The sequence below is a fragment of the Oncorhynchus clarkii genome, chromosome 1 (genome assembly GCF_045791955.1).
Source record: "Oncorhynchus clarkii lewisi isolate Uvic-CL-2024 chromosome 1, UVic_Ocla_1.0, whole genome shotgun sequence".
NCBI classification, from domain to species: Eukaryota; Metazoa; Chordata; class Actinopteri; order Salmoniformes; family Salmonidae; genus Oncorhynchus; species Oncorhynchus clarkii.
In genome coordinates this window covers 71,366,125-71,381,232 of record NC_092147.1, presented here as the reverse complement: position 1 = coordinate 71,381,232, position 15,108 = coordinate 71,366,125, and the positions used below count along the sequence as shown (strand labels likewise).

The window sequence follows — 15,108 nt, the reverse complement described above, 5'->3', positions numbered from 1 at the left end:
CTTTGTAGAAGACATGGACCCAGCTAATTTCACAACTCCATAAACCAATCCAAAGTAGAATTTGTATCATAATTGTTTTACTTTTTGTTTAACAATATCTTCATATTTGGGGGGGGGGGGGGGGGTTGATTAGATAGGGGATCTGGGTGTGTTCTGCATGTTATCGGTATAATCATAAAAAATGCCAAATAAAAAAAACTAACCCCCTACACCTAATACAGAACTAGGCAAAAGTTTTTCTTTATTTAGACTATTTTCAACATTGTAGAATAATAGTGAAGACAACAAAACTATGAAATAACACATATGGAATCATGTAGTAACCAAAAAAAGCGTTAAATTCTTCTTCTAGACTCTTCAAAGTAGCTAACCTTTGCCTTGAATTTCCAGATTGACTGACCTTCATGTCCTAAAGTAATGATTGACTGTTCTTTAATGTTGCTTATTTGAGCTATTCTTGTAAAAATATGGATTTGGTCTTTTACCAAATAGGTGTTTCATCTGTATACCACCCCTACCTTGTCACAACACATCTGATTGGCTCAAACGCATTAAGAAGGAAATAAATTCCACAGAATAACTTTAAACAAAGCATACCTGTTAATTTAAATGCATTCCAGACCACCTCATGAAGCTGGATGAGAGAATGCCAAGAGTGTTCAAAGCTGCCATCAAGACAAAGGGTGGCTACTTTGAAGAACATCACATATAAAATATATTTTGATTTGCTTAAGACTTTATTTGGTTACTACATGACTCCATATGTGTTATTTCATAGTTTTGATGTCTTCACTATTATTCTACAACGTAGAAAATAGTCAAAATAAAGAAAAAACTTGAATGAGTAGGTGTATGCAAACTTTTAACTGGTATTGTACACACATGCACAGATAATATAATATTGAATGATTATATACAGTTGAAGTTGGAAGTTTACATAAACTTAGGTTGGAGTCATTAAAACTAGTTTTTCAACCACTCCACAAATTTATTGTTAACAAACTACAGTTTTGGCAAGTCGGTTAGGACACATACTTTGTGCATGACACAAGTAATTTTCCCAACAATTGTTTACAGACAGATTATTTTACTTATAATTCACTGGGTCAGAAGTTCACATACACTAAGTTGACTGTACCTTTAAACAGCTTGGACAATTCCAGAAAATTATGTCATGGCTTTAGAAGCTTTTGACAGGCTAATTGTCATAATTTGAGTCAATTGGAGGTGTACCTCTGTGGATGTATTTCAAGGCCTAACCTTCAAACTCAGTGCCTCTTTGCTTGACATCATGGGAAAATCAAAATAAATCAGCCAAGACCTCAGAAAAAAAATGTAGACCTCCACATGTCTGGTTCATCCTTGGGAGCAATTTCCAAACGCCTGAAGGTACCATGTTCATCTGTACAAACAATAGTACACAAGTATAAACACCATGGGACCACGCAGCTGTCATACCACTCAGGAAGGAGACGTGTTCTGTCTCCTAGAGATGAACATACTTTGGTGAGAAAAGTGCAACTCAATCCCAGAACAACAGCAAAGGACCATGTGAAGATGCTGGAGGAAACAGGTAAAAAAGTAATTTTATCAGTAAAACGAGTCCTATATCGACATAACCTGAAAGGCCGCTCAGCAAGGAAGAAGCCACTGCTCCAAAACCGCCATAAAAAGCCAGACTACAGTTTGCAACTGCACATGGGGACAAAGATCATACTTTTTGGAGAAATGTCCTCTGGTCTGATGAAACAAAAATAGAACTCTTTGGCCATAATGACTATCGTTATGTTTGGAGGAAAAAGAAGAACAACATCCCAACCGTGAAGCACGGGGGTGGCAGCATCATGTTGCGGGGGTGCTTTGCTGCAGGAGGGACTGGTGCACTTAAAAAAAAGATGACATCACGAGGAAAGAAAATTATGTGGATATATTGAAGCAACATCTCAAGACATCAGTCAGGAAGTTAAAGCTTGGTCGCAAATGGGTATTCCAAATGGACAATGACCTCAAGCATACTTCCAAAGTTGTGGCAAAATGGCTTAAGGACAACAAAGTCAAGGTATTGGAGTGGTCATCACAAAGCCCTGACCTCAATCCTATAGAAAATCTGTGGGCAGAACTGAAAAAGCGTGTGCGAGCAAGGAGGCCTACAAACCTGACTCAGTTACACCAGCTCTGCCAGGAGGAATGAGCCAAAATTCACCCAACTTATTGTGGGAAGCTTGTGGAAGGCTACCCAAAATGTTTGACCCAAGTTAAACAATTCAAAGGCAATGCTACCAAATACTAATTGAGTGTATGTAAACTTCTGACCCACTGGGAATGTGATGAAAGAAAAAAAAGCTGAAATAAATCACTCTCTACTATTATTCAACATTCTTAAAATAAAGTGGTGATCCTACCTGACCTAAAACTGGGAATTTTTAATAGGATTAAATGTCAGGAATTGTGAAAAACTGAGTTTAAATGTATTTGGCTCAGGTGTATGTAAACTTCCGACTTCAACTGTTGTCGCTACCATTACCTCTTTTTTGGAAGTACAGAACCAGAGAGAGGTTTTTGTAAAGGTTTGTCTGTAGTAGCATTGACCTTCTGTGGACAGTGTGATGTGAGCAGCGTCTGCTACTTAGCACCTGTATACAGTATGACTGACCTAAGATGCCTGTCTGCTTTGCAGGGTGAGATAAAAGACAGCACCTTTGAGTCTTCAGTAGAATTTCAATCACACACCGCAGGTACAAAAAAGTCACACAATATGTATGGCCATGGATAATCCTTTACTGTTAATGTGTGTAGCCTACTGTGTGTGTAGTGTGTGGGTGGTGTGTGGGTTAGTGTGTGTGTAGTGTGTGTGTAGCCTGCTGTGTATGCCCACATATGCTAATGTCTGTTTTAGAAAGAAAATAGGACAAAGATCAGAGAAACCAGAGACAGCAGTCTGTTATGACAACCAGGGATCAAACGAATTATCGGTATGTTATTGAACTAATACGCAAGACTGATGCAGATTCTCTCTCTAAGCGGTGTAAAAAATAACTTGTGCTGTGCATAAAAGGTTTATGGGTAGAGGCCATTCTACTTAAGCCAACAGGTCTCTCTATTTGAAATCGACTGAACAGTTTTTATTAGGTAATTCCTTTTACATTATGAGCAACAGTTCTTAAGGCCTTTCAAAAAATAACATTTATATTCACAGGTTATTCATGACTCTTTAATGAGTTGCTAAAGGTCTGGGGGAGCTACAGTATATTAGTGGACCCTAGACAGTCCTCTATTCCAGGCTAAGGCCATTAGTAGCACCACAGAGAGTACTGAATCCCTTCTCACTGTGTGGCCACAGAAGAACATACAATATACACCAGCACTCTCGATGGTCCAAAAACATAACAGAACAGACATTTTGTTCCACTGGGTTCAGATATCACTCACAGGACATCTTAGATAAGCAATGTTCAAGTGCAGGAAGACAGATTCCTGTGCAGGAATACTGCACTACCGAGGAAACACTTTCTCAAGGGTATTAAAACAACGTCAGCTGTACTTTTTCTCAAAGCCTTTTTGGATAGCCACATTTAAACAGAGAGATGCTCTGGCGTTTGTGAAGTAGCAAACTAATATTTACATCCTAATTGTTGACATAGCGCTGTTAATTCTCTTATTACCAGTGCAGCTGGCAGAGCTTGGTTGTTTGACAAGGTGTTTTCCTCTAGTAATACTTGATAAGGACAGCGCTAGCTACCTTGGTTTGCTATGCTAATAGCGTGTCTAAGAAGCTGACTCAATAATGTGCTGTGGTGGGGATTTGTTCAGTGGCCCGCTGGGCTGCAAGCTAATATCACAGTGAGCGAGTCAGAGTGTCGCCAGCCACAGAGAACGACCGCAGTCTTAAAAGTCCCTCTTAGAACAGCCACATGCCAAAAGGGTCAAAAGCTCCATTACCCCTATCCCTAACCCTTGATAGAACCAATAGAACAAATAAATAACAAACTGCTCGTGATCTTGCTCATGTGAGGTTACTGATAACAGACAATGTCCATTGTAGCATTACCATCTAATGACAATTATCTTAGAACTGAGCAAGGACCGAACTAACTAAAAAAACAAGTCATATGCTATGGGTTTGAGTTCGTTTAAAAGAGCTTTTGCTTTTGGACTAAGACAGCATTATCCTCTTGCTTAGAACACGTTTGATCCAATTAATGTTTTTGTAATTTGCTCAAAGTACATCATGTCTGGCTATATTATCCTGTCAAAACACAATTGTCATATCAAGGTCTAACCCTAGGTTCAGTGTTTTAGCTTGGTGTAAGGGTAAGACATGATTGATTAATGAGACATGATTGACATGATTGATTAAACAAGATGAAACAGTGAGCTGAGAGAAACAAAGAGAGAGAGAGGGGAGAAAGAGAGAGGAGAAAGAGAGAGAGAGAGGAGAAAGAGAGAGAGAGGGGAGAAAGAGAGAGACAGAGAGGAGAAAGAGAGGGAGAAAGAGAGAGAGAGAGAAAAAAGGAGAAAGAGAGAGAGGAGAAAATAAGCTGAAAGAGAGAGAGAGTAGAAAGAGAGACAGAGTGAGTTAAAAGACCAATCTTAATCATGCTAGCTAGCCAAATTCAAATCTGTCAGCTAGTTTACCGTCCAGCGCCAACTGTTTACGGGTGGTAACCATAGCAACATGGCCACTGAGGCAGCGCCAGCAGCACCAGCACCAGCAGAGACTTTTTGAATATCCAGCAGAAATCAAATCAGAGAAAGGAAGAATCAATTTTAAACACAGAATTCTGAGGGAGAACCCAGAAACTTTGTTTGCCGACTGCTCACAAAACAGGACTGTTACAAACCTGTTATTTTACCAAGACCACACTACTGCCTGGCATACAGCTGTAACCAGGCATTTCAGCTATACCACAAAAAAAGGCATCTGCAAGGGAAGGCAAACCCACATGTTTGAGGACAGCGATAAGGACCAGGAAAACAGCTTTCTGACAGTAAACATGTACCAGAACGGCACTGTCATGGTCCAGAGCAGTGAGGCTGCACTCAGCTCTGTTGTGTAGGACTTCCCCACCCTAACGAAGATAGCTGAAAGCAAATAAGACAAGGACAGCCCTCTGACCTCTCCCCTCACCTCAGGCACCCCAACAGCAGGACTATCCTCCCCCTGCCTGCCTACAACCACCAGAGCCAAGACCACACTACCATTAGCCTGTTGAGAGACAGGCTGACTCTGTTAGAGGTATGGGTTACTGAGCTGAAGGAGCAGCCCCCCAGCTACACTACCATCAGCCTGTTGAGAGACAGGCTGGCTCTGTTACGGGTATGGGTTACTGAGCTGAAGGAGCAGCCCCCCAGCTACACTACCATTAGCCTGCTGAGAGACAGGCTGACTCTGTTAGAGGTATTGGTTTTTGAGCTGAAGGAGCAGCCCCCCAGCTACACCACCACCAGCCCAGGGGAATTAGGGGAATTAGACCACAGTTCTCAATTGGTACAAAATATATAGAGTACTGCACACACTACAATTACTTAGGTTTAAAAGTAAGCTCAACTGGACACCTTAATGAGGCAGTGAATGAACTGAGAGAGAAAGCACGCAGGGCATTCTAAGCCTTTAACCTCTTTGATCTCTAGGGGCGCTATTTCATTTTTGGATAAAAAACGTTCCCGTTTTAAGCGCGATATTTTGTCACGAAAAGATGCTCGACTATGCATATTCTTGACAGTTTTTGAAAGAAAACACTCTGAAGTTTCAGAATCTGCAAAGATATTGTCTGTAAGTGCCCCAGAACTCATTCTACAGGCGAAACCAAGATGATGCGTCAACCAGGAAATGAGCAGAATTTCTGAAGCTCTGTTTTCCATTGTCTCCTTATATGGCTGTGATTGCGCAAGGAATGAGCCTACACTTTCTGTCGTTCCCCCAAGGTTTTAGCAGCATTGTGACGTATTTGTAGGCATATCATTGGAAGATTGACCATAAGAGACTACATTTTCCAAGTATCCGCCTGGTGTCCCTGCGTCGAAATTGGAGCGTAAAGCCAGGTGCAATTATTTTTCCATTTGAGAGCAAGGAGAAACCAGGCTTCCACGAAGGATATATCATTGAAGAGATATGTGGAAAAACACCTTGAGGATTGATTCTAAACCACGTTTGCCATGTTTCAGTCGATATTATGGAGTTAATTTGGAAAAAAGTTCGCGTTTTGAGGGCTGAATTTTCGTTTTTTTTTTTTTTTTTTTTTTTTTTGGTAGCCAAATGTGATGTACAAAACGGAGCTATTTCTAATACACAAAGAATCTTTTTGGAAAAACTGAGCATCTGCTATCTAACTGAGAGTCTCCTCATTGAAAACATCAGAAGTTCTTCAAAGGTAAGTTATTTTATTTGAAGGCTTTACTTGTTTTTGTGATAGTTGCCTGCTAAATGCTAACGCTAATGCTAACGCTAATGCTAACGCTAAATGCTACGCTAGCTAGCTACTGTTACACAAATGATTGTTTTCCTATGGTTGAAAAGCATATTTTGAAAATCTGAGATGACAGTGTTGTTAACAAAAGGCTAAGCTTGAGAGATAGCATATTTATTTCATTTCATTTGCGATTTTCATGAATAGTTAACGTTGCGTTATGGTAATGAGCTTAGGTCTATAAATAGAATCCCGGATCCGGGTTTGGTCGTCGCAACAGGTTAAAAAGCTCATTCAAATTGAAATACATATTAAAATATGTCTAAAACTAATTGAATATGTCATTGAACCAATTGCACTTTATGGCAGCGAGGTGTGGGGTCCACTTGCAGAACAAGATTTCATCAAATGGGACAAACCCCCCCATTGAAACCCTGCATGCAGAGTTCTGCAAGATAATCATACAAAGAAAAACTACAAAGGAAAACTACAAACAATTCATGCAGGGCAGAATTAGGCCAATATCCACTAATAATAAATAACTCAAAAAAGAGCAATTAAGTTTTGGAAACATCTAAAATACAGTGACCCCCTTTCATATCATTACCAAGCCCTGCAATGCCAAGAGCTGAGCAAAGAAAAGAGTCCCCTCATCCAGCTGGTCCTGGGGCTGAGTTCACAAACCTGTTCTACTAACACACTGAAGCCTCAGGACCAGAACATCCAATCAATCAGGATAAACCAAATTACAACACAGTCAAAACAAAACTATATTGCTTATTGGGAAGCACAAACACAATGCAAAATGCAGTGCTATCTGGCCCTAAGTCGACAGTACACTGTGGCTAAATATTTGACCATGGTTACTGATCAAAACCTTAGAAAAATCTTGACAAAGTACAGGCTCAGTGAGCACAGCCTTGCCATTGATAAGGGTTACACACAGGAAAACCTGACTCCCTGTAGAGGAAAGGCTGTGCAACCACTGCACAACAGCAGAACCTGAGACGAAGCTGCATTTCCTGACAAAATGTAAAAAATATAAAACAATTAGAGAGTGTCATTTCCCCAAATTTGAAACCCTTATTCAAGGTTTCAAAGACCTCTCTGATGAGAGTAGGCTACTGTTGGGGAGGACGCAGAGAGCTGTGGGTTGGCAGAGCACTACATTGCTGCCTGCCATAAATTGAGGGACAGTGTCTGACAGACCAATCAACCTGCACATGTACTCTACTGTATGGTTATTGTTATTGTTCAATGCATGGTTATTTTGACCCTTGGTTATTGTTGTCACTGTTGTTCCGTTGACAATTTTGGTACTCATTTTTATTTTTTCATATTGTAAATATCCAAAATAAGCTCTGGCAATATGTACATTGTTACATCATGCCAATAAAGCAAATTGAATTGAATTGAATTGAGAGAGAGAGAGAGAGAGAGAGAGAGCGAGAGAGAGAGAGAGAGAGAGAAAAAAAAAATGAATAGAATTGAATTGAGAGAGGAGAAAGAGAGAGAGAGGAGAAAGAGAGAGAGAGAGGAGAAAGAGAGAGAAAATTGAATAGAATTGAATTGAGAGGAGAAAGAGAGAGAGTGGAGAAAGAGAGAGAGAGAGGAGAAAGAAAGAAAGAGAGAGAGAGAGAAAATTGAATAGAATTGAATTGAGAGAGGAGAAAGAGAGAGAGAGAGAGGAAAAGAGAGAGAAAATTGAATAGAATTGAATTGAGAGGAGAAAGAGAGAGAAGAGAAAGAGAGAGAGAGGAGAAAGAAAGAAAGAGAGATAGAGAGAGAGGAGAGAAAGAGAGATAGAGAGAGAGGAGAGAAAGAGAGAGAGAAAAGGAGAGAGAGACAGAGAGAGAGAGAGAAAGAGAGAGAGAGAGAGACAAAGAGAGAGAGAGAGAAAATTGAATATAATTGAATTGAGAGAGGAGAAAGAGAGAGGGGAGAAAGAGAGAGAGAGAGAGAGAGAGAGAGAGAGAGAGAGAGAGAGGAGAAAGAGAGAGAGAGAAAATTGAATAGAATTGAATTGAGAGAGGAGAAAGAGAGAGAGGAGAAAGAAAGAGAGAGAGGAGAAAGAGAGAGAGAGATAGAGAGAGAGGAGAAAGAGAGAGGAGAGAGAGAGAGAGAGAGAAAGAGAGAGAGAGAGAGAGATCGAGAGAGAAGAGACAGAAGAAGGAGAGAGAGAGGAGACAGAAGAAAGAGAGAAAGAGAGAAAGTGAGAAAGAGAGAGAGAGATAGAGAGAGAGGAGAAAGAAAGGGAGGCTATAATTGCTGTGATCATTAAAATGACAAAGTGAGAAGTGGCGAGGCTTAGTGTCCTGTGATTTAGAGCATCCATCCCCATCCCGCAGCTCTCAACCCTCAGCTCAGGCGAAGTGCTGTGGGAGATAAGCAGCAGGCCTAAGTTAAAGATGCTTTTAAGCTGGTCTGCTACATGGGACCAGTAAAGTAAAGTAGCCTCCCCTCCATAGAGTACAGTAGGGATTCCCGGCTTAGTAAAAAGCTTACCGCTCCTCTCCTGCAGTCAGACATGCTGGGGAAAATAAATTACTTGCTGTCCTGTGCCCAGTGCTGAAAACTTCCCCACAGGGATGTGTTTGTGAGTTCCATCTAAAGGCCATCATTGCAATTAAGTGAAAGGTTTCAAACAGGAAGAATTGTTCTTGCAATGGGCCCTTGGTTATAAAGCCTGTTAACTTCCTAGTAAATTGTATCTATGTTTCGATTCGAATATGATTTGAATTCAAACTTGATGTAATTCATGAATGTACAACAATAATGTCCTATTCAACATTACACCATACATCAACATCATTACATTAACACATTACATAAATATAAACTTACTGTTCATGCATTCCATTGTTATTTAAACTTGAGTATAAAATGAAGGAATCTGTCAATTTTTCAACTCTACTGTACACAGTGTATCATTGCAGATGGTGTAGCCTAATTGTTGTAAGACTTCTGTAATTAACGTTACATGTAGTATTATAAACAAACAAACTGGTGCTCAGAATTTCAACAACACAAGCTTCCAAGTGGTGCAGAGGTCACTACAGGCACCCTGGTTTGAATCTAGGCTGTATCACAACCGGCTGTGATTGAGAGTCCCATAGGGCGGCGCACAATTGGCCCAGTGTCGTCCGGGTTTGCCCGGTGTAGGCCGCCATTGTAAATTAGAATTTGTTCTTAACTTACTTGCCTGGTTAAATAAAGGTTATTATTTTTTATTTATTTTGAAAGCCAAGGTACAATGTGCAACAGTACAATACTGTACTGTACGTGCCATTTGTTTTCTCCAACCATGACTGGGAGATGTTCATCTCCCCAAAACAGATGGAGGGGACTAACAATAAAACCCTGAAAGCATTAAGCCAGCCACATAACTGTTTTAATTGTGTGTTGTGGAGCTTTTGGCACAGCCTTCCTGATTGCTGCTACCGCTAACGGGCTTTGGTTAGACAAACAGCATCTTCTGTGGACGTGTAGAGCATGATTTGTATTGTGAAGGATCCTTAGAGAGAGGAAGATGAAGCGAGGAGGAAAGATGGAGCACTCTATTGTCCAGTAGGGAGGTGAAGACCAGATTGGAGGCCCTCTTGGTGCGCTCCTGTACAGCAGGGAAGAGCTAGCACCTGGCTAATGTTTTTATGGGTCATCATTTATGTTGGGGCTGTCGCCGTGGATGGTAAGCATCAGCAATGCTACGCCCAACAGGGGTGCCGTGCCAGCCATCCTAACCTTCTGTGTGTGTAGGACATAACACTCATTCACAAGCTAATCTAAGGCCCTTCATCAGACACACCCCTGGGAATGTATATTGCATTGATCAATCATAAGATAATGCCTGGAATAGAGAGAACATGAGCACGGGAAAAGAAACAGAACACACACACACACACACACACACACATTCCTAATAGTGAATGCACGTAGTTATAAACATAGTACACAACAGACAGACAGACAGACAGACAGACAGACAGACAGACAGACAGACAGACAGACGCACACAGCACTTTCTGACATACAGTTTACACAAGATCGAGCAACTACTGTAAAGTGAGCACAAAACAGAAGCTCGACAGTATGAGCTGACCTTATGAAATGCTCTCCCTAATGTGAGCAAGGCATGTCCAACTCTATTAGAAATCACACATTTTGCCATGATTCTATGCCATGACTGACAAACGCAGTTAGAAATCAATTCGCTGCTAACAAGCTTTACTTAATAAGCTCCAAGGGACAGTAGGATACATAATACACTGACTGGTACCTCACAGCTAATACCACCTGCTGTTCAATATTAGCATACAAAAAAAACATTTGATGAATGTCAGAGTTGGTGTATCTCACACTCAGAGAAGCTGCAATATCTCGTCAAAACCAAGACTTTCTCAATCCTGCTCCAGCCACAATGCTAATAATAATTGAAATAAATATATACAAATCCCTCCTTCAACATATCATTATGGCAAACTCAGGCTGGGCTGTGCCTCGCTGCGATCCAGCCCTGCTAGAGAAGTCATGATCCCCGTCCACCACTATCCTGTCAGTTCAACGTATTTAAAATGTAATCTGGCTAAAAGACTCTCTTAATAAACTCAGGGGAAACTCTGCTTTGCCCTCCAAGAAAAACGAATGTTGTGGTTTACAGCAGCCTCTGGCTCCGAGCACTCCTTAATATTTATACCACTCATAAAGTCGGCATACGAGGAAAATCTTTTACAACCTGCTCTGAACAACCCTTGTCTTCACAAATATTTATACATCATCTCACATTGTGTACATCACCCATGATGAGACACAAGCATGGGCTAATGTAATCACATAATAATAACTGTTTTAAATAATATATAGTCAACTCAGGGCCAAACAAAATGTAATTGAAGCTGGCGGATGCATTATTCAAAATGTTTTTTTAATATTTACCAAGGCCTGGTGAGGGAGGGAGGATGTGACCTGGTGTGTAAGGTGTGCTTGTGTCTGTTGAGGTGTTGTTGCGTTTCTGCTCAACACCAGATAAACCTACCAAGCAGCCAGGATTGGGGAGCAACTGATTAAATCTTATTACAAATCAACTATCTGTAAATCAGTTATATTACCAACAAAAAATATTGTAATCAAATTACAGATACATTTGAAAAAACTAGACGTTAACTTCTTTGGATTACGTTTCAATTCAGAAAAGATGTTTGCGGAACAAAATACATTATGAGAATTCAATGCAGCATTGAAAAAAAGGCTCAAGTTTAAATTGCCTGAACGAGTCAGAGGCGACTATGATGACCCTCCAAAACGTAGGCCGGCAGGTAGCATAGCGGTTAAAGCATTGGGCCAGTAACCAAAATGTTGCTGGTTCGTATATACCCGAGCCGACAAAGTGCAAAATCTGTTGATGTGCCCTTGAGCAAGGCACTTAACCCTCATTTGCACTAGGGATGCTGTACTACTATGGCTCATCCTGTAAAACAACACATTTCACTGGACCTATCTGGTGTACATAACAATATAACATATAAAATTGTTGGGTCCTTTGTGTCTTCTTCTAATGCCTCTTAAAGGGAAAGAAATCAACAAGTAATCAGATTACGTTACATAATTTGGGTAATCCAAAAGTTACATTACTGATTACAATTTTGGAAAGGTAATGGATTACATTTAGAAAGTAACCTACCCAGCCCTGCCTGCAGCTTTGAGTAATGAGCTGTATATAAGTAAGATATATATATGGTAATATGGTAATATGGTAATATTCAAGTGAGTGTGCACACATGCGTTTGAGCGTGCGTGTGTAAGCACGTGCGTGTGTGTGTTACCTGTACTCCTCCTGAGTGAAGATGGGGATCCTGGAGGGCTGGAGGACAGTGATCTCCACCAGGGTTCGGTTCTCCTTCACTGGCTCTCCATCGTCAAACGCTATCACCACCAACTGAGAGGACACACACACACAAGCACACACACACATTACTGATTTCTTCTTGAATCAAACCACATTGCCTGGTCGCCAGCTGTTTCTGCATGCATGACAATGAATAACAGAGAAGTTTGAAATGGCCTGGGAACAGGCCTGGGAACCAAGCTCCAACCCACCCAGAGAGAGTGTATGAATCTATCGACCCAACATTCTTAGACCGGGGAGACGAGACAGAGACAGAAAGCAAGACAGAGTCAGAGCGAAAGAGAGAGAGTTTGTCCTTATTACAACCTAATATCCTTCAGCAACATGCTCCTCCCGTTCGCTGCCAAGGTTACACTGAGCTGAGGTCAGCTCCACATACACTCAGATGACCTTCTGTGGGAGTATAATGTCAGGAACTTAATATGCATGCACATATTGGTTTAGTCACAGGTGGAGTCTGTGCAATGGCCTGATGAATAAGGACACGATGAAGGTATTGTGAGAAGGTTCCATAAAGAGTCCATTAGCTCAATATGTGCACCGTTTTGACCAATTAGAACTAATAATAAAGTGCACAGATAATGTACACTATTTCCGTACAGTACGTGAGGAAAGGTGTACAGTACATGTGTACTTTAAGACTCACAAAAAATATATACACTACCGGTCAAAAGGTTTAGAAAACCTACTCATTCAAGGGTTTTTCTTTATTTTTACTATTTTCTACATTGTAGAATAATAGTGAAGACATCAAAACTACAAAATAACACATGTAGTAGTAAAAGTGTTAAACAAATCAACATATATTTTATATTTAAGATTTTTCAAATAGCCATCCTTTGCCTTGATGACAGCTTTGCACACTCTGGTATTCTCTCAACCAGTTTCATGAGGAATGCTTTTCCAATAGTCTTGAAGGAGTTCCCATATGTGCTGAGCACTTGTTGGCTGCTTTTCCTTCACTCTGCCGTCCGACTCATCCCAAACCATCTCAGTTTGTTTGAGGTCGGGATATTGTGGAGGCCAGGTAATCTGATGCAGCACTACATCACTCTCCTTCTTGGTCAAATAGCCCTTACACAGCCTAGAGGTGTGTTGGGTCATTGTCCTGTTGAAAAACAAATGATTGTCCCACTAAGCCCAAACCAGATGGGATGGCGTATCACTGCTGAATGCTGTGGTAGCCATGCTGGTTAAGTGTGAATTGTAAATAAATCACAGACAGTGTCACCAGAAAAGCAACCCCACACCATAACACCTTCTTCTCCATGCTTCACGGTGGGAAATACACATGCAGAGATCATCTGTTCACCCACAACGTGTCTCACAAAGACACTGCGGTTGGAACCAAAAATCTCCAATTTGGACTCTAGACCAAGGGACAAATTTTTATCGGTTAAATGTCCATTGCTCGTGTTTCTTGGCCGAAGCAAGTCTCTTCTTATTATTGGTGTCCTTTCTATTGTTTTCTTTGCAGCAATTTGACCATGAAGGCCTGATTCATTCAGTCTCCTCTGAATAATTTATTTTTTAGATGTGTCTGTTATTTGAACTCTGTGAAGCATGTATTTGGGTGCAATTTCTAAGGCTGGTAACTCTAATGAACTTATCCTCTGCAGCAGAGGTAACTCTGGGTGTTCCATCCCTGTGGTGGTCCCAATGACAGCCAGTTTCATCATAGCGCTTGATGGCTTTTGCGACTGCACTTGAAATTTTTCAGATTGACTGACCTTCATGTCTTAAGTTAATGATGGATTGTCGTTTCTCTTTGCTTATTTGAGCTGTTCTTGCCACAATATGGACTTTGTCTTTCACCAAATAGGGATATCGTCTGTATACCCGCCTACCTTGTCACAACACAACTGATTGGCTCAAACACATTAAGAAGGAAAGAAATTCCATAAATGTGCTTTTTAGAATGCACAAGTGCTAATTGAAATGCATTCCAGGTGTCTAACTCATGAAGCTGGTTGGGAGAATGCCAAGAGTGTGCAAAGCTGTCATCAAGGCAAAGGGTGGCTTTTTGAAGAATCTCAAATATAAAATATATTTTGATTTGTTTAACACTTTGTTGGTAACTACACGATTCCATGTGTTATTTCATAGTTTTGATGTCTTCACTATTATTCTACAATGTAAAGAATTGTAAAAATAAACAAAAAATCTTGAATGAGTAGGTGTTCTAAAACTGTTGACCGGCAGTGTGTGTGTGTATATACAGTATATATATATATAAAAAGGAAAGAAAGACACAGTATGATTTAATCTGTGCACGTTTCTGACCCACTGGTCTGCATTAGATCTTAAAGTGCAACTGTACTATACAAATCATCCATCATCATCATCATAATACCTTGAAGGTGACGCTGGGCTGTTCGTTGAGGTTGACCCTGGTGATGACCCTCCCAGATCCCTTCTCCACGTCAAAGATGCTACCGCTGTAAGGTGATTGGTCCTCGTCCACTCTGTAACGCACCAGACTGGCTGGAGTACCCTGGGACAGAAACACAGGGGCAAGACAGACATGTTAGGTGAGTGAACTGCTCTTTATGTGTGTTTTGTCCTATATTTTTATTTTTATTTTTAATCCAGCCTCTGTCCCCGCAGGAGGCCTTTCACCTTTTGGTAGGTCGTAATTATAAATAAGAATTTGTTCTGAACTGACTTGCCTAGTTAAATAAAAGTTAAATAAAAAAACACAAATATTTTTACTTTTGATTTTGTATATTGCTCAAGGGGACAGCAGTGATGCTATGATATTTTATTAGTATTTTTACACAGGTGGGTTGAAGTAGTCTG

The 15,108-nt window shown here is 40.6% G+C and overlaps 1 protein-coding gene across 1 annotated transcript in view; it reads right to left on the bottom strand.

The window, feature by feature from the left end:
* LOC139411624 (protocadherin-15-like) overlaps positions 1–15,108 on the bottom strand; it is a 269,777-nt gene that overhangs the window by 60,150 nt on the left and 194,519 nt on the right. Inside the window, exons 23-24 of the mRNA XM_071158218.1 lie at positions 14,663–14,803; positions 12,227–12,339 (exon numbers count right to left, since the gene is read on the bottom strand). Of these exons, the coding sequence (XP_071014319.1) occupies positions 12,227–12,339; positions 14,663–14,803 (254 nt within the window). The remainder of the gene's footprint in view (positions 1–12,226; positions 12,340–14,662; positions 14,804–15,108) is intronic.